This window comes from Chelonia mydas, chromosome 11, assembly GCF_015237465.2.
Source record: "Chelonia mydas isolate rCheMyd1 chromosome 11, rCheMyd1.pri.v2, whole genome shotgun sequence".
Taxonomy (NCBI): domain Eukaryota; kingdom Metazoa; phylum Chordata; order Testudines; family Cheloniidae; genus Chelonia; species Chelonia mydas.
This window is the reverse complement of record NC_051251.2, coordinates 76,352,566-76,372,796: the sequence shown is the minus strand read 5'-3', so window position 1 is coordinate 76,372,796 and position 20,231 is coordinate 76,352,566. Positions and strand designations below refer to the sequence as shown.

At 44.6% G+C, this 20,231-nt stretch overlaps 1 protein-coding gene across 9 annotated transcripts in view; it reads left to right on the top strand.

Moving 5' to 3' along the window:
• PCNT (pericentrin) overlaps nt 1–20,231 on the top strand; it is a 241,299-nt gene that overhangs the window by 9,828 nt on the left and 211,240 nt on the right. For all 9 annotated transcript variants that reach the window (XM_037912953.2, XM_037912948.2, XM_037912949.2 and 6 more), the window contains exon 2: nt 14,817–15,023. In XM_037912953.2, coding sequence (XP_037768881.1) covers nt 14,817–15,023 — 207 coding nt within the window. The remainder of the gene's footprint in view (nt 1–14,816; nt 15,024–20,231) is intronic.

Sequence of the window (20,231 nt, the reverse complement as noted above, 5' to 3'; positions counted from 1 at the left end):
GGTTCTGCTGGTCATCGCAAACCTAGCTATCTATGTTTTTAATGATCGAATTGTCCATTACTAATACCTGTCTCTTCCTAATAACTGGAGTTCCCTTATCTGGAAGGAGAGTCCCAACTATGGGATCGTTTCCCTCTGCTCCAGTTGGATGTTCTCCTTCCCTGAGACTTTCATCCTCCGCAACAGCACAGAGGCTGTCAGTCCGGGGGTGGGACCGTTCTACTGTGTATCGGAAAGTCTCAAGTATACTACTTTCGTCATTGAAGACACCAATCAGTGTTCCGAAGCAAAAAGTCACAGAATTTGTAAAAAGTCTAGTCAACTTCCATTTTGTATTGGTAGACTCTGCTCAACCTCTAAATCTATTTTATGCAGGTCAGTACTGCTCGCTGCTTTTTAACTACAATTATATTTGTAGGCTATCTAAAGAGTCTTTCCTGAAGGTAACTATTTTCATAGTCTTCACAGGATAGAATGGCTTTTCAGAGTGCAGAGCAGGCTCCTTTACCCAATTCATACAAAACTGGTTGTATTCCAAGTGTAAGTCTGGAAAGCTGTCTGTCCAGAAAAGTGAGGGGAGAGAGGCAAGCAAAACTTCTTGGTCTTCTCTTCACTGCATAGTTAACTAGAGTTGCCTGCACTTGAGTTAACTCCTTTCACATAAAAGCAGCCACGCTGCAAAATAATACTTGAGCTGCACAGAATGTTTGTTCTAGCAGCTGATGAGTTGTGCTAACTTGATCTTTAGTATCTACCCTCTGATTGGCCAGCCAACTTGAATTAAAACCACCATCATGCTTGATTTCAAGGTTTTTGTGTGTGCATGGAACTTGAGTTAGCTTTGCAGTGAGGATAAGCACTCAAAGGTGCACATCAATGTGGTAAGGCTTGCAACCTCCAATCCCTAGTCTGCATGTAGACCTGAAGTGATGGAAAAAGATAGGCTTTTTCCTCTCCACTTTGGGACAGGTGGCACTCAAGCTAAATCCCTAGCTCTGGGAAAGGAAGTATGCTGCCCATACCTAATGACCTCATTGGAGTCTATCTGCCCCCAATAGACACAGAGAGGCTCTCTGCAAAGTTTTTCTGCATAGGAGGAGGGGGTGGAGTTGCAGTAGACAGGGATGGTTGCAGTGTCATTCCTACATATCCACAGAAGATGGTTGCAAAAAGTTCATACAGTGCCAGGCTATATTAGCTTCTCTGCATATACTCCCCACTTTTGCTCCACCTACATCCCACTCTAGAAAGAGGAGAGTCCTAGGTAGGATTGAGCCATGCTACTGGGGAAGAGGAGTGAGCTTCCAGAGGGGTGCAGGGTTGTGGTTTCCTGCAGATCACAGGGGTTCTACTGGTGTTGGGGGGAGAGGACGCTGGGTAAAGATGAAATGCCATCGTCCTGACAGAATGATGGAAGGTTATCAATTCAAGGAAGTCTTGATCTAGAGCAGGGGTGGTGGGCACACTATGGCCAACAGGCCACAACCGGCCCGTTGGACCTTTTTAATCTGGCTCTCAACCTCCTGCTGGGGAGTGGGGTCAGGGGCTTGCCCTGCTTCATATTCCAGCCAGGGAGCGGGGTTGCGGGCTTTCCATGTGGCTCCCGGAAGTAGCGGCATGTGCCCCCTCTGGCTCCTATGTGTAGGGGCAGCCAGGGGGCTCGGCATGCAGCACCCACCCCAAGCGTTGCCCCCTGCAACTCCCATTGGTTAGGAACCTGACACAGAGCTGCCTGGTGCTTCGCCTCCGCTTAGGAGCTGGAGGCCGGGGGGGGGGGAGGGGGGCATGCCGCTGCTTCCGGGAGCTGCAGGGGCGGTGCCTGCAAATGGGGCAGAGCTGCCTGGCTGTACCTCCATGTAGGAGCAGGAGGGGGGGACATACCACTGATTCTGGTAAGTGCTGCCTGGAGCCTGATCCCTGTCCCGCTCTCCGAACCCCTCGGTCTCAGCCCAGAGCACCCCCACCATCCTAAGCCCCTGCCCCAGTCCGGAGCCCCCTCCCACACCCATAACTCCTCATTTCTGACCCCACCCCAGAGCCCTCATCCCCTCCCGCACCCCAACCCCCAATTTTGTGAGCATTCATGGCCCGCCATACAATTTCTATACCTAGATGTGACCCTTAGGCCAAAAAGTTTGCCCACCGCTGGTCTAGAGGTTTTCCTACTTTTTTAGTAGAAAGGCAGCCATTTGATTAGATTTGTATTCCAGCATGTATATCTTATAACTTTAGCATCCTGTTCTTGTGGCTGAGTGAAGAGCAACCAGCCGTAACCTGGTTTTAAACTTCTCTAAAAGCATCTCCCAAACACTCAAGGATTTCCCCAGGCATTGCAGGGAATGTAACAAACAAGCAATTCAGGCTCCTGGACTCAAGAATTAAAATAATCTTACAGCATTAAAATATACCAACATACAGTACTTGTATTGCAAGTAATTTTAGTCCTCACCAGATCTTTAGATTCCAAGAGTAATACCAAAGTTACTTGAAATGTATTGCTATACTATTTTTATATAATTGCAGAATACTTTTTTAATTTTGAAAACACACACAGTTAATACTTTGATAAATATTGTCTGTTTAGTGTGATGGAAAGATTCAGCAGTATCACAGATCTCTAGAAAGAAGCATCAAATAAGAAGCTTAAACAAGTGAAAAGGGAAAGTCTGCTATAACAAAGGTCCTGTGTATTCAGTGGTCCCATGGCAGCAGCATTTGCTGTGGAATTCACTACTTGCTGTAGAATTCTGCAAACTGCATTGTTCTTAAAAAAATTATATTTCTAGCCCTCCAGGATACAAAGGTAACTTTGAAATGGATGTAAACTGGTGCATCATTTTCTTTGGGTATTTGTACACTACAGAAACCATACTGGCATAGAGAAAAGGAGTACTTGTGGCACCTTAGAGACTAACAAATTTATCTGAGCATAAGCTTTCCTGAGCTACAGCTCACTTCATCGGACGCATAGGTACATTGCTGTAGGTATGCTGGCATAACTTTGTAGTGTAGATCCAGCCTGCAGAAATGGAAGGGGTTTTCCATTAGTGTAAGAATACTACCTCCCTGAGCAATCGTAGGTACATCGACAGAAGCATTTTTTTCCATTTATGTAGCTGCATCTATATTGGGAGTTAGGTCAGCTTAGCTACATTGGCCAATGGTGTAGATTTTTCACATTGCTGGCTGACTGTTGCTGTGTTGACTTATGTTTTGTGTGGACCAGACTTTCTTGTGGGCTAGCCTGCAGGATAGCCACAGCAGTGCCACTGTAGTTCTTCAGCATAGCCATTCACTACAGCGACGGAAGGGATTCTCCCATTGCTGTAGTGACTCCACCTGCCTGAGAAGCAGTAGCTATGTCGATGGAAGAATTCTTCCGTCTATGTAGGGCTGTCTACAACGGCGGTTAGGTTGGCCTAACTACAGGGCTCAGGGGTCTGGCTTTTTCACAGTTCTGAGAGAAATAGCTGGGTTGGCTTAACTTTTGAATGTAGACCTGGCCAATAGTTTGCAGACCACCTCAGAGGTGTGAACTGCCCCATTTGTCTTAATTAGGTTACATTTTATAGCGCTCTAGCATTTTATAGCGCTCTAGCTTGCTGGCTCAGGGGTGTGAGCGCAGCAAGTCTGAACGCTTTAAAGCACTAGTGTAGATAGATTCTGAGCTCTGGGAGCCATGCTCCCAGCACTCAGAGCTAATCCCCAGCGCTCGCACGCGACCACACTCGCACTTCAAAGCGCTGCTGCAGGAGCGTTCCCGCAGCAGTGCTTTGAAGTTTCCAGTGTAGACATACCCTTAGTTAACTTTTGAAAATTCAAGATGACAACATTTGGCATTGAAAATGCATGGAGAATATAAAACAAACAAATTTAATATCAAATACAGGAACTACTGTTGTGATTGAATTATTCATTTGCATAGTGGATTTAGAAAACTCATTATTAAAATGTATCTAAAACTGCCACTGAACTTTGAGAATTTTCACCAGAGTGTCATAGAATCAAGGGTCCTTGTAACAGAATTTCCAGCTTGCTGCAGAGCATGCAGCACCTTGGCTACATTCTTATGTTTCTACCAGCAAATTTAATCCAGTTAGTAACTGAAAACACAAGAACTAAGCTAAATTGTTTGATTTGCACTTTAAGGCCCTATGTACCCTGGCAAGTTTGCGTGCAGTAAAGCAGCTGTGAGCGCTGTAGCTCCCGAGGTGCACCCACGGCCAAGCCACCGAGTGCGCAGAAACTGTGCAGATGCAGCGCTCTAAGATAACCACCCCGAGGAGGGGCGCAGAGCTTTCTGTGCTGGGGCTACAGCGCTCTGGTGCCAGGGTAGTCGCCGGGGTGATGACACTGCTGCGATTGGCCTCCAGGAGGTGTCCCACAATATCTGTTCTTACCTCTCTGCCCGTCGGTTTGAACTCGACTGCCCTGCCCTCAGGTGACCCACTGTCAGCCCCACCCCGGACATTCCTTTGCAAATTTGAAAGTCCCCTTCCTGTTTGCTCGGTGATATGTGCAGTGGTCTCAGCGCATCTTTCCAGGTGGCCATGCCTGCTCCACGCACCAGGCGGTCCCCTGCTTGGAGCAATGCCAAGCTGCTGGACCTCATCGGGATTTGGGGAGAGGAGGCAGTGCAGTCACAGCTGGAATGATGATACCTACAGACAGATTTCTAGATGCATGATAGAAAAAGGCCATAACCGGGACACACGGCAGTGCGGGGTCAAAGGGAAGGAGCTGCGAAATGCCTACCGCAAGGCATGGGAGGCAAACTGCCACTCCGGTGCTGCACCCACCAGCTGCCGGTTCTACGAAGACCTGGAAGCGATACTCTGTGGTGACCCCACCTCCACTGCGAAGTCCCCTGTGGATACTTCATTGGCTTGCATGCCAGTTGAGAGTGCACTGAGCCAGGAGGAGGCAATCTTGGACGAAGAGGGGGAGGGGAACCCAGAGGCAGAGGATGACTTGGAGGCCAGAGATGCATGCAGTCAGGAGCTCTTTTCTGCCCTGGAGGAGACTAGCCAGTCACAGCGGTTGGATCTTGCCGAAGCACAAACAAGAGAGGAGGCCCCTGGTAAGTGGATCTGAGTTTGGGAATTGCTGATGTGAGATGTTGGGGGCAGGAGGGTTGCAGGAAGCAGGCTTGTCTCCCACTGCATGCCTAGTTTGAGCAGCGGAACAGGCTGTTGATACACTCCCTCGCTTCACGGGAATCTCCGTCCGAGATCTCCAGGAAACTCTTGTGGAGATACTGGGCAATCCACTGCCGCAGGTTCCTTGACAGAGCTGCTTTGTTTCTTGCCCCATTAACCATAAATTTCCTGCGCCACTGTGCCGTTATGGGTGGGGTGGGGGGACACCATTGCTGCACAGAGGCTAGCTGCATAGGAGCCAGGGTGGAAGCCGCAGGCTTGGAGAAGACCCTCCCTTGATTCCCTGCTCACCCTCAGCAGCGAGATATCTTCCATAATGTTCACCTCCTCTGGAAAGTGTGGGGACAAGAATGATTATCAGGGCCACCCTACAGTGCCAACTCTCCCCAAGTTCCCAAGAGGCATGTGCCCAGTTTATAGCAGGGTCCAGTGATTTACCCTGCCCCTGCGGCTACTCACCATTTTGGAGGTCTTGTGGCTTGTGTGCTTACCTGGGGTCAGCCAGTTAGTGACAGGTGTGAGAGTACTGGCTGTGTTTTAAAGCACTGAAACAGTGTTGTCTATGTTGCAAACAATACTGTTTCTGCAGAATGCTGCATTTAAACTTCACAGAGATGACCTTGGGAGCTTCCCTCTTTATCGGTGGTAGAATGGTTGTGAAGTATTAAGAAGTGTCCAAGAAGAACTAAGGAGGACTTTATGTGTGAAGTTATGATGCACTCCGCCGCTGAGAAAAAGGAATTGAAGGAGTGGCGGGACAGCGAGAAAAAGGACTGAAAAGAGAACGCGGCACACCAGAAAGAAGCCACGGAGTGGCTCTTAACAGTTATGGAGCGCCTAGCGGACGCGCTTCAGCCGATACTAGCTCTTCAAACCGAGCAGCTCCGTGCCCGCCCTCCCCTGCAGCTGCTGTCACAAAACTCTGTCCCGTGCTCCCCCTTTGGCGCCCCCCCCCCCCACACTGCCTACACACTCCTATCAACCTCCTGGCTCCACTCTCTACCCGCAGCATTCCACTCCTCCCTCCTCACAGTCCAGCAGTGTGGACTCCCACTATGCACTGCACTCAACACCCATCCCTCTGCAGTTTGGCCCTGCTGAAGTACAGCACCCGCTGCATTGTACTCCAAAGGAGAAGGTTGGGTATGATCCCTGGGCATACACAAATCTGTAGCCATCCCGGGACCCCTCCTCCACTTGAGACCTTCCCTTCCCCCATCCTCCTCCCTGCTGATGAATTTTTTTTTCCATTTGACTCTTCTCTGGTGGTTGTCTTTCAATAAAAGAATTTTGTTTGAAAGCAATCTTTTTTTTCTATTACGTGAAAGCAAAAAGAGCACTGCAAAGCAACATACAATTATGTTAAGGCCCCTTCTTGCATCATGTGCACCATCCACCTCTTAGCATTACAAGCACTGCAATCCCGAGCATAGCAACAAATATTAGTGGCTTTCAGCTTCAGATTGCTGCCTCAAAGCATCCCTGATCCTTGTGGCCCCGTGCTGTGCCCCTCTAATAGCCGTGGTCTCCGGCTGTTCAAACTCAGCCTCCAGGCGCTGAGCCTCTGCGGTCCAGCCCTGAGTGAAGCTTTCACCCTTCCCTTCACAAATGCTATGGAGCGTACAGCACGCGGCTATAAGCATAGGAGTATTGACTTTGACTTTGGCCATGTCCAGCTTCCCATACAGGCATCACCAGCGGGCTTTTAAATGGCCGAATGCACACTCCACAGTCATTCTGCACTTGCTCAGTCTGTTGTTGAACCGCTCCTTGCTGCTGTCAAGTTGCCCCATGTATGGCTTCATGAGCAACGGCATTAAGGGGTAGGTGGGGTCTCCCAGAATCACAGAGGGCATTTCGACTTCCCCTGCGGTGATCTTCTGGTCCAGGAAGAAAGTCCCTGCTTGCAGCTCCCTTGAACAGGCCAGTGTTCCGAAAGATGCATGCATCCTGCACCTTTCCAGACCAGCCTGCATTAATGTCTGTGAAACGCCCACAGCGATCCACAAGCGCCTGGAGAACCATTGAGAAATACCCCTTGCGATTAATGTACTCGGTGGCTAGGTTGTCTGGTGCCAGAATTGGAATGTGTGTGCCATCTATCGCCCTTCCGCAGTTAGGGGAGCCCATTTGTGCAAAGCCATCCACAATGTCACGCACGTTGCCCAGAGTCACTGTCTTTTGGAGCAGGATGTGATTAATGGCCCTGCACGCTTCCATCAACACGACTCCAATGGTCGACTTTCCCACTCCAAACTCGTTAGCGACAGATTGGTAGCAGTCTGGAGTAGCCAGCTTCCACAGTGCAATCACCATGTGCTTCTCCAGCAAGAGGGCAGCTCTCATTCTCGTGTCCTTGCTCCGTAGGGCTGGGGTGAGCTCATCACACAGTCCCATGAATGTGGCTTTCCTCATGCGAAAGTTCTGCAGCCACTGTTCGTCTTCCCAGACGTGCATCACGATGTTATCCCCTCACTCGGTGCTTGTTTCCCAAGCCAAAAGCAGTGTTCCACTGTGGTCAGCATCTCCGTGAATGCCACAAGCAATCTCGTGTCGTAGCTAATATGTGTGGCGAGATCTATGTCGCACTCCTCTTGCCTTTGTAGTTTAAGGAGTAACTCCATTGCTACTCGTGATGCGTTATCAGCATGAGCAACGTTCTGGTCAACAGCTTGGGATCCATTCCTGCACCCAGAAAGAGGCAGGGCAGGGCGCGCAGTACACAAACCATTGAAAGATGGCACCAAATGCGGACGGAAGCACAGGGATTGCTGGGAAGTGAAGCAATGCATCATGGGGCATTGGGACAGGACCCAGGATGTCCCGTGACCCCTTCCGCCTTCCCACAAGTCTTAGTGGCAAAAGCGAAAGAGGTGCTCTGTGGGATAGCTGCCCAGAATGCACAGCTCTGAATAGCGCTGCAAGTATGAACACCCTATTGTGCAGGCAGCTGTCAGTGTGAACACACAAGAGCGGTTTTCCTTTAGTGCTCTCTGAGTGGCGCTATAACTGCTGGCGCTGTAAGTTTGCAAGTGTAGATGTGCCCTAAGTTAAGGATCTTTGGGTAGCACTCTATAGAGCATAAACACCAGTGATTTCAATTCAGTCTTGTGACACTGGTATTTTCACTCATGGACTAGAGAGGGAAGCATAGGCCTGCTTCCTGTGCTGTTGGCCATCTGGCAGTATCTACTGTGATACTTTGAGGTGTATTCTGGTAGGAAGTTTACATGTGATATTTCAGCAAAGGATACAGGGGCAGTTGCAAAAATTACTGTACCATGAAATCAGACCACTTTTTAATCAATTTATCAAAGTGCTTTCAGCTTCTTTAAATGAACTGTAATGCTATATCTGACAGCAACAGAAAGTGAAGTCTATTAGTTTGCACAGCAAAGACTTCTATTCCACGTTGGTGGGTAATATGCCTAAATCCACATCCCCTAGCAGTGATAGTGAGACTCCACAGACCATTCAATTCTTGGCTCTCTTTTGAGATTCTCAACAATGCAAGTACTGACAATAATTTCATTTGCAATCCTGTCCATGAAAGTAGGGAAGCTAAAAGTTCATTTCACACAGGTCAGAAATCAGACATCAAGTGGTAATGACTGTTAGTGCTGACCTGTATTGTATGGTGAGTGGTAACCTAGCTGTTAAAGGTTTCAGAGTAGCAGCTGTGTTAGTCTGTATTCGCAAAAAGAAAAGGAGTACTTGTGGCACCTTAGAGACTAACAAATTTATTTGAGCATAATCTTTCGTGAGCTACAGCTCACTTCATTGGATGCATTCTATTAAAGGCTTTGTAGCTAATCAATTCCAGGAGCCATTATTTACCTGGAGAGGCCATTTAAAGAAAAGAAAAGTGAAATAAATAGAATAGTTTATATTCTAGCTTACAATTGGTAAGTAAGCAATTAAGGAAAATGCATCATTGGTTGTTGAGATCTTCTCTGTAACTCATTTCCCAGACAGGAAACACATAGGAGAATGCAGTGGAGAATTGCTGTTAATGTGACAAGTGCTTTATTACCAGGATTTTATGATCTATACATTCTTCATATTATTAGAAAATTAGAAAATACTCACTTTTTAAATTGTGGTATAATTTATAATCATGGAATCATTCTATTAAAAGTGTTAAGTTTTCCTAACTAGTTGGATTTGATATAAGATCTCACCATCCACTAAAATAAATGTGCAACTATATGTCGACACATATCTTGCATTTCCATTGAATTAATCCTTGCTGACACAAATTATTCATCCTGGAGTCAAAAAACTTGCCAAAACTAGAACCAAAATTTAATTTGTTCAGTTTCTACAATCTGATAAACCATTAGTAAAACCAACTGTTGCCAGCCTTCATCTCACCCCCAAAACTCACATCAATGATTCGTGTATCCCAAGGCCAGAAAGGACTGTTGCGTATTTAGACTGACCTCCTGTTTAACATCGGCCATAGAACTTTCACAAAATAAGTCTTGTTTGAACTAGAGTAAATCTTTTAGAAAAATATCCTATCTTGGTTTAAAAATTGCCAGTGATGGAGAATCAACCACAAATCTTGGTAAATTGTTTCAATTTGAGGGCAGAGAGTCCTGTGGCAGATTAACAGACATATTAGAGCATAAGCTTTTCTGGGTGAATACCCACTTCATCGGATGCATGTAGTGGAAATTTTCAGAGGCAGGTATAAATATGCAAGCAAGAAGTGGGTATTCACCCACGAAAGCTTATGCTCCAATATGTCTGTTAGTCTGTAAGGTGCCACAGGACTCTTTGCCGCTTTTGCAGATCCAGACTAACACGGCTACCCCTCCGATACTTGTTTCAGTTTGGTAAATTGCAGCTATGTTTATAAGAATGCTAAATTTCAAACATGCACAACAAAATAGGGGGAAAGTGTTATGTATACAAATGCATTTGTCAAAACAGCAAGTACCTTGAGTTTGTTTTAGTAGCTCTAACCAGAAGGTTAACTAATTTCAAATCCATGGCATCCCTACTTTTTGAAAAACTCAACAGATCCAGTGGATAACTAGCTGTAAAGTGTGTGAATGTGCAGTTTTTCATTTAATCCAAATTTGAAACATTATACTTTAACAGCATCCCTTTTTAAAATTAGTCAGAGATTAATTCCATATCATACCAGCAGTGTGGTCCTAAACCAGCAGTGTTTTTAGCATACCATTTTTTCCCTGTAACAAAGTATAATTCTTTACAGTTTCGGATCTACATCCAATATGTGGTGTCTTTTTTTACTTAGAAAAACAATGGTGGTGCAACAGCATGAGCTTTGGTGCCCTTCCTTGAGTATTTTTTTGAACTGCCAGTCCAAATCTTCTCTCTCTACGAATAAAAAGAGTTAGCTTACTTTAAAAAGCCTTCAGCTTCAAGCTTTCAAGCTTGAAAATACTTTTTGAAGAAATAATTTTTAGTTCCCTTTTGTTACTAATAATACTTTAGACATGTAAATCTGCGATCAGCTTTCAAATTTCATGTATTTCCATTTATGTAACTATATTTTTTTTTCAAATTGTGTAAGTGGGAGCTTTTAATTAATTTTCATTTGCACCAACATGATGACATCATGGTCTTGGATGATTCTGGGAACTTGTTTTCCATCTCCTCTGTAAAGTGAAGAGTGCAATACACCAGAACTGCCGATGTGTCTTCAGAGATGTGAATGTCTTTGTGACGGGTTCCCCCTGGGTGCCACCTGGAACTGGGGTACTACTGAGCCCCCCCGAGACACCAGACTGGGCTCCCTTTACACTGTACTGCTGTGACCAGCCTGCCAAGCCCTTTCCCAGGCTCCAGCCTGCTCTTTACCAGCACACATACAGGTAGGGACACACCCAGCTGCAGTTACATACAAATGCTGTGATCAGCTCTGCATGGGGAGGCACAGCAAGGGCACCTCCCAGTTCCTAAGGCATGCACCTCGTCTCTGGAGTGTAAACCCAGAATTATACCATCTTGCACTGCAGAGAGAAGTGTACAGTGTAAGCTCATGAAATTCTCTCCCTCCCACAATGTGGAGAGGAAATATACAACAGCTTTCTGCTCCAAGTTGATTTCCCCACACACTGGTTTTAGACAAAGCAAAATCAAGTTTATTAACTACAAAAGATAAAGTGATTATAAGGGATAGCAAACAGATCAAAACAGATTACCTAGCAAATAAACAAATACAAACTAAGCTTAATATACTACACAGATCGGATATAAATAGCAAATTCTCACCCTAAATGATGATGCAAGCAGACTGAGGCTCTTAAGGGGCAAGCTGCACTAACTTACAGCTTGGAATCCCTAGGTGTTTCATTCACAGGCTAAAAATCCCTTCAGCCTGGGTCTTACGCCCTTTTATGCCTAAAAATCCCTTCAGCACTTACGCCCAGTTCAGTCTTTGTTCCTTAGGTGTTTCCAGGAGTCTCTTTGGGCAGGGAGTCAGTGAAGAACCCCGATGAGGTCACTCCCCTGCCTTGTATAGCTTTTGCATATAGTAGGAACCCTTTGTTTCAAAACTTGGTTCCCATGCCAGTCAGTGGAAGAACACTGGTATCCCAACATGGTGTCCAGTGCCAGGTGACCTGGTCACATGTCTGTAGTGTCATAGCAGGCATGAGTCAGAGGCAGTTTGTAGAGTCCTTAGGAAGGGTCCGCCCTGCCCCTCAAGTGAGAGAGAAGCTTCTTCTAAGGCCTGTTGTTTTTTCCTAATGGCCCTTTAACCTGAATGGGCCCTTCCCAGCCAGCCATCTAGACTGAGTGCATTCTGCCTAGTGGGCATTCTCCATGTGTAAACACATTTGTAATAGATACATAGACAATATTCCTGACTTCAGATACAAAAATGATACATGGATACAAATAGGATAATCATAGTCAGTACATCATAACCTTTCCAATGATAGCTTACATGACCTATCTTGCATAAAATACATCATAGTTATGCCATAATCCTATCATAATAGTTTTATGAAGAATATGGAGTGCAGTGTCAGTCTTGGGTAATGTGTTTAAAGTATTGTGAATATTGACAGAAGTAGGTTTTTTACGTGTAATTATTTTATGCCACAAGGTACACAAAAATAAATTCTACACAGACTGCATTCCGTGCTTCCCCTCAGCAACCCTCACTACTTTTAACCATTCGGAATCCAGGACAATTCCCCCTCAGTCACTAGGAGTCTGTCATCAGTAACCTAAAGTTCCATCTTTCTCTCTCAGAATGCCTTCTCTCTATTCTCCTCCATTATAGTCAAAACCAAACAAAGCTTCAGCCGCTCGAAGACCCAACAGATTATGAGGGCCTTTCAGAGTCCATAAAACCTGCACCTAACAAATACCAAGCTTGGTCTACACTTAAAACTTACATTAGCAAAGCTATGTCAGTCAGGAGCATGAAAAAAACACCACGAACAATATAGTTATGCTGACAAAACTCCCAGAGTAGACACGACTATGCTGACAGAGTGCTTCCATCGGCATAGCTAATGTCATTCAGGAGGTGATCCTACACTGGCAGAAAAACTCCGGTTGGTCTATGCTGCATCTTCACTATGGGGCCATGCTGACATAGCTGTGCATTCGTAGGCTCTATTGTGTAGACCTCTTTTCCTGTCCCTAACGTAGTCACTTGGAGCTCAAGTATAGCCACTGGTGTTTGTGTGGTATTTTTTAAATAAAATACGTTCAAACCAGTGGACCACGTTACAGTTTTTATAATGAGCAGTGCATGTGGCTCTCCCACTGATGTAAATGTGAGATTTGCACAAAGATCAGGAGTCAAATATAATCTTTGTGCGGTGGCTAATCTTTTATTATTTATTGTCTTATTTAACCTCACTTTATGAGATCGTTTTCTGACCTTTAAAACTACCGCTCTTTGTGCCTTTTGATTCTCTTTTCTGATCCTCCTGTTTCTCTCTCCTCTTTCTTTGCCTTTCCCTCTCCTTGCAGCAACCCCTAGTTCCATTACTGTTTTACTCTGTGAGCTTCCCTCTGCCCCCTCCCCCATTCTGACTGATGAATTAGTCAGCAATGCAGTAGCTATTGTTGGCATGCAATGCAGCATCATTAGGGTCTGTTGTTAACACTACATTGTGAAGAATGGTGTTTGCATCTCAGACCTTGTCTACACTACTGGGCTAAGTCAACTAAGTTATACTACTCCAGCTACGATAATGTAGCTGGAGTGGACGTAGCTGAGATTGACTTACTGCAGTGTCTACATCGTGCTGCGTCAATGGGAGACGCACTCCCATCAACTTACCTTACTCCTCTCGTTCTAATGGAGTACCAGAGTCAAGCGGAGGGGACTCTGCGGTCGATTTAGCAGGTCTTCACTAAACCCACTAAATCGACTCCTGCTGCATTGATCGCAGCAGCATCGATCCTCATAAGTGCTCTTAACATATCAAGTGGCCTGCATAAACACTTCAAGAGTAGGGAGGTGTTTGGCATTCCTTCTTTAGCAAAGGGACATAGTCTTAAGCACTTTAAACAGATTGTCTAGTATAGAACAAGTATGCAATTGCACAGCTGCTGTTAGGTAATCTGTCATTACACAAGTTGCTGTAGATATGAAAAATAAGGAATTAGTTCATTTCAGAAAGTACACTTTCCAAAACAAGTGAAATGAAAAGTGCAATCTTGCTTCTTTCAGTAGAGTTTACTGCAACAAAAACAAACTATTTCAGGTATTGATTTTTGTATAGTTAGCATGTAGTAGTTCTACATTCTCAGATTTCTACATTCTATTATGATTTTGAATAGATCTTTTAGCTACTAATAAAGGTATTTTACCTATATGGTTGATAACCTATGGCTGTAACCTTGGTGAAGGGTTTTCCCTATTAGAAAAATGTCTGGTCTTATGCTGTGAGTGAGATGTTGGTTGGAATTGCTGCCTACATACAGTGCTAGAGTTTAAAATACTCTAATCCTCTTTAAGATGTTTAAGTTACTGAGGAAAGATGGGTAGTAGATTTTGATGGGTGACATTATTTGGAAATCCCTAGGGCTTCATTGGGGCGTGTTAGTTTGATAAAGTAGAGCATCTGATTTTTCAACAGAAGAAATTAAAATGACTTGGCTTAATTAAATTTCTATTTATGTACCTCAGTCTGCTTTCTGTCTGGGAACTTTTGCTATATATTCTCTTGTTGGGAGGAGAAGGGCAAGAAGACTCACCTTTGTCAGTTCTAGTCTTTATATTTGCTGTGGCTAAGATATTTTAAGATATTTTTCTAAGAGGCTATGCTGCTTTCTGTAGGACTCTCAGAGAGACTTCAAGACTGTCTCATTTTTATTGGTTCTAGTATATGGACAACACTTAGTCTCTCACTAATTTATCTGGCTGTAACTTTGGATTATTTCAACATGACAAATATAAGTTAGGAAAGTATTAGTAAAAATTTGATTCTTTTCTTGAAATGAGTCTAACTGTTGTGTTTTTGTGAATTATGCTGCTGCCTAGGTAGAAACTGAATGTGCAGTAAGTAGGAAGATAAAGCAGGTTCTCTATGAACGTGCATGTTTTTTCAGATCACGAGATTCTTTGTTATCCATGAGTGTGTTAATCTTATGGTCTTGTTATCTTTTCCTCACTTACCTCTCCCTTTATCTCTTTCAATCTTTCCTGCACAGCTTGCTCACTTCAGACAGCGAAAAACAAAAGGTGACAACACGCAGTCGCAGAAAAAGGCGGCGAAGAGGAAGGGCTCGTCTGACCACACGCAAGACATTCCAAAGGAAGAGTGCATGATAGTGGCCCAGGATTCTGATGTTCTTACAGAACTTAATATAAGTGTAGAGAGTAAGACTGAAGAGACAGAGACAAGATCTGAGAGTAAGGTAAGTCTTATTGTTCACCATGTTTCATCCAAATCTGTCTGCAACTAACAGACTCTTCTTTGAGCTCTCATGTATGTGGATGCCATGCATGGTCTGTCTGTGCCCTCTATACAGAAGTTTGGAAAGCTTTTCTTTAGCAGTGTCCACTAGGGCTTGGACGTGAACCCTATATGCTCTTGCACTTCCCTCACCCAAGAAAATAAAACGCGGACCGATCTTGGCCACCAGCCAGTTCCTGCTCTCTGCCCTGACAGAGAGTTGAAAGCTCTTAATGTCCTTACTTCTTACTTACATAATTTTGTAATAATTAGTCTTGTTTTGTTACCCATTGGCTTACGAAAAAATTAGTTTTGTAGGTAGTAAGTAGTTGTACTGGACTTCGGCTATTTGCATCTTCCATCCTCACCGGGCATCACAGCTTGTCCGTTGTGTGGAAGAATTATTCCGTTGGAAGAGGGACATGAGTGCTTATGTTGTTTCAGGGAGAGCCATGTAACTTCTAAGTGTGCTATTTGTAAGGTATTAAAAAAAAACACACACAAATCTAGAGTCCGGGCTCAAGATTTTCCTCATGGAGAAATCCATGAGAGCAGCTTCTAACTTAGAGATTCTGAGAGTGGGGACCACAGCCCCTTCCTGCTCGAGCCAGGCCTTGATGCTCTGGAGGTAAGAGAAATCCCTCATAGCCATCAAGGTGCAAAGAGGTTTCAGAGTAACAGCCGTGTTAGTCTGTATTCGTAAAAAGAAAAGGAGTACTTGTGGCACCTTAGAGACTAACCAGTTTATTTGAGCATGAGCTTTCGTGAGCTACAGCTCACTTCATCGGATGCATAGCATATCGTGGAAACTGCAGAAGACATTATATACACACAGAGACCATGAAACAAAACTTCCTCCCACCTCACTCCCCCGCTGGCAACAGCTTATCTAAAGTGATCCTCAAGTAGAGCCATTTCCAGCACAAATCCAGGTTTTCTCACCCTTCCCCCCCCCCCCCCCCCCCCCCCCCCCCCCCACACACACACACACACACACACACACACACACACACATACAAACTCACTCTCCTGCTGGCAACAGCCCATCCCCCTTTGGAACCCCTCTTTATAATGCGCATGATAATCAAGGTGGGTCACCTCCAGCACTAATCCAGGTTTTCTCACCCCCCCCCCCCCCCTTTTCCAAAAACCACACACACAAACCCATTCTCCTGCTGGCAACAGCTCATCTTACAATGTGCACAGCAATAATCCAAGTTTAACCAGAACGTCTTGGGGGGGGGTTTGCAGGAAAAAAACAAGGGGAGACAGGCTACCTTGCATAATGACTTAGCCACTCCCAGTCTCTATTCAAGCCCAAATTAATAGTATCCAATTTGCAAATGAATTCCAATTCAGCAGTTTCTCGCTGGAGTCTGGATTTGAAGTTTTTTTGCTTTAAGATAGCGACCCTCAGAGGCCTCCTAAATCTGACAAGAACTTACCACATCAGAAGAAGGTCCCAGTGGAATAGTCAGAAATCCCTGTTGCCTGAGGGAGAAAATTCAGTACCAATAGCATGTCTGAGTCCCTGGTACTGCATAAGAAGCCTGAGAAGCAAGCACCAAAGTACTCTGGTGGCATAGAGGCCACATTCAATAATGCTGACTGTTGAATTGATACTAGTCCAGACAGCTGCTTCTGCACTTATTTTACTTTGGGTGCCACACTGGTACTGGAGATCAGAAACACCCCCATACATCAAAATGCTTGGTACCAGGGATTTGGCATCCAAAGAAATCGGCGCCACAGACTTCAGATTCTCACTCAGTTCTCAGGGAACTATCTGGGTCATCTTTTACAAACCTTAAGGAGATCATGATTCCACCAGAGCCAGAATCTTCTCTTTTTTTACATGCTTTTTCTATCTTCATTTCCCAAAAATCTCCAATGCAACAGGAGCCCAGGCTACCATTATGAAAATCTAATTATGGCTTGCTGTTACGGATGTTGGTGAGCTTTCTTCCCCTAAACAGATAGTTGCACCTAGTGAGTAGTCCCTCTGTTAGAGGACTTTTTGTCATCTTCATCAGCGGAATCTTGCCTGGAGCCTTCCCCAATATCTGCTGAGGCCTCTAAACATCATAAGAACTTTTCTTCCTGGGCTACACTGTTAGGAGTTCATCGCATGATACTCCATTACCAGTGTGGATGTCAGTACCTTGGAATGCTATGCCTTATCCATATGGATATCAATCCTGGCCTATTAGCTACATTGGTACAATCCAAGTCAACAATTTTTCCTTCTCTTTCCACTTCAGGAGAGAAATTTCCTTAGAGAGATTTTTCCTTTGCTTTCTCCTCCCGAAGTCTACAGTATTTTGTACACAGCGACCTCTTTCTGAAGAAGAGGACGAGCAAATTCAGGATGAACCTTTTGTAGCTCGACAGTTTTCATCATCTTCTGATGATGCTATGGTATCTTGTTCCTACGGCAGTAGATGACTTCAAGACTTCTGAAGAACAGTTAAAGAGGATGGCAGAAACATTAGAAATTCCTCTGGAAATACTCAGGAAAAGTCATATAAACTTTCTGATATCCTGCAGCCTTCCACCAAAAATAGGGTAGCCTTATCTATTAATGGGGCATTCTTGAGCCGGCTAACAAACTGAGGGCAACACCAGTTTTTAGAACAGCGACTTCTAAGTGGGCTGATAGAAATATCAAGTTTCTCATAAGGTATTTGAGTATTTTTATACTTGTCTGGCTCCACTGCGACTGGTAGTCACTGTGGTAAATGAAAAATCCAGGCAGGCTTTGAGATCTACCTGAGGCAGGAAGAGAGAACACCAAAAAAGCCCTGGATCTCTTTGGGACAAAGATTTACACCTCTGCTTCCCTTCAGGTCAGATTTTCGATTTATCAAGCCATGCTGGCTAAGTATAACTACATCCAGTGGGATAAAGTGGCAGAATTTCAGGATAAACTTTTGATTCTGCAGGAAGAAGAATTTACTTCCATTTGCTCTGAAGGAATGTTGATTAGAAAAACATCTCCACAAGCAGCATTAAACTCCAGTAATTCAGGAACATGATAAGAACATAAGAATGGCCATAGTGGGTCAGACCAAAGGTCCATCCAGCCCAGTATCCTGTCTACCGACAGTGGCCAATGCCAGGTGCCCCAGAGGGAGTGAACCTAACAGGTAACGATCAAGTGATCTCTCTCCTGCCATCCATCTCCACTCTCTGACAAACAGAGGCTAGAGACACGATCAGTGGCAAGTGGAACTGTCATGAGAAGTGTGTGTCAGTTCAGGGGAACTGCACCTGTGTTCCCCTTCTGTAGTCCAGCTGTATTCATCTCTCTTTCAAATGTAGAGCAAATCATCTGCGAATGGTGGAAAAACTGGCAATTGCCTTGTGTTAATCGGGGTGAATAATTACCGGCTATGCTTAGGAAATGGGTCCCCTTCAAAGTCCACACGAGTACCTATTGTTCGACTAAGGACTCCGATCTGTCGAAGAAGGCCTGGAATTGTATAAAAGGCCTTTGGGTCCCAATCCTTTTTATCTCAGACCTGCTTGAGGTTTCATGCAGGGGAAGCCTAAGGCACAAGGACTGAGATCCCAGTTCTGACTGGACCACCCTGAAATATAAACTTTGGACTATAACCTTTGAACTATTTCTGAAAGAACTATTTGCATCTACAAAGCTCACCATCTCTGCTATGAATCTGAATCTCAAGATTGACTCATGTCTGTATGTATACTGTTCTTTTAACCAATTCTGTCTCCCTTTTCTTTTTTAATAAATTTTAGTTTAGTTAGTAAGAATTGGCTGTAAGCGTGTATTTTGGAAAGGTCTGGAATATTCATTAATCTGGGAGGTAATGTGTCCAATCCTTTGGGATTGGTAGAACCTTTTTCATATGATTTAAGATTTTCAGAAATCCTCATCGTATCTGACTTGGGTGTCTAGGTGGAGGCCTGAGACTGGGTTATTTTAAGGGAACTGTGGTGTTCTGAGTAACCAGTGAGGTATAATAGAAGCTGTTTGTGCTGGCTTGGTAAATCTAAGTATTGGAATATCCACCAGCTTTGGGGATTGTCTGCCCCATTCTTTGCAGTTCACCCTAATTGAGTGACCTCAACTGTCTCCCCTGGGTCTCTGGTCGCAAGCTCTCTTTGGGTAGAGACCCACAACTCTCCTGTCGGACTGGGTTTTTTCCGGGCTGCATAATTCCCTGCACATACTGTGAATTCCTAGCAAGTTGAAATGCCCAAACAGGCCTGCTTTGCTTTTCTCTTCAGATGCTATAAATAGCGTAATTTTCCACAGTTAGAAGTTACCACATAGCTCTTTCTAAGCAAGCACATTTATTCTTAAGATGAAAGCACTACAGAAAAATATGTATTAAAAAAAGGAAAAACTTACACACATGCTAATAAGCTTACCAGAGACCACCACAATTCCAACAAGGGCTGTGGCAGGTGATCAGTTCTTCAAGCCTCACCAGGGTTTATTTTTTGTTGTCACAAGTTCATAACAGCTGTTAGCTCAGCACAAGCTCATGCATGAATAGGTCATGCTCTTCCAACCTTCTCAGGAAGGGTTGGAGCCTCCCTTGGACAGAAGGTACTGTCTGTTTTCTAGATGATAAAAGCAAGCCCTGAGTCAGTTTAAATTTAGGCTGTTTATCCAAAAGTCCTTTCTTTGTCTATTGGTTCTCCAGAGAATCCAGTTTGAACCAGTATATGCAAGCCTCTCCAGGTGTACCACCTGTTGGGGGGTGTGACAACCTGAGTGAATTTGCCTAATCATCCTCCACTGCTCTTAGGTCCTGGAGGGCTGTGGTCTCCCTTTCCCATGGAGTAACATATAATCCATGGCCCACAATGGTACATACATAAACATAATTCAGTAAGACTTATCCAGGAAATTGCTACATTTGTCATGCAAAGATTTTTGGCTCTCCTTATCGGGCCTGGCTAGAGAGGTCCAGACTACAATACAAGACCTCTCTTTTGACAATCAAGATCTTTTTAGGGCTAAAATGGATGATGCATATTCTTTAAAGGATTTATGACCCAGATGAAGATTGTTGGGCCTCTATGCTCTGCCCTTCAGAAGAAAGCAGTATAGATCTCGTGCATCTACCAAACAGAGGTCTCAACGTTCCACTTATAGCTGTGTTCCTTCAGAGATCTTTTGATCAGGGTAGACAGA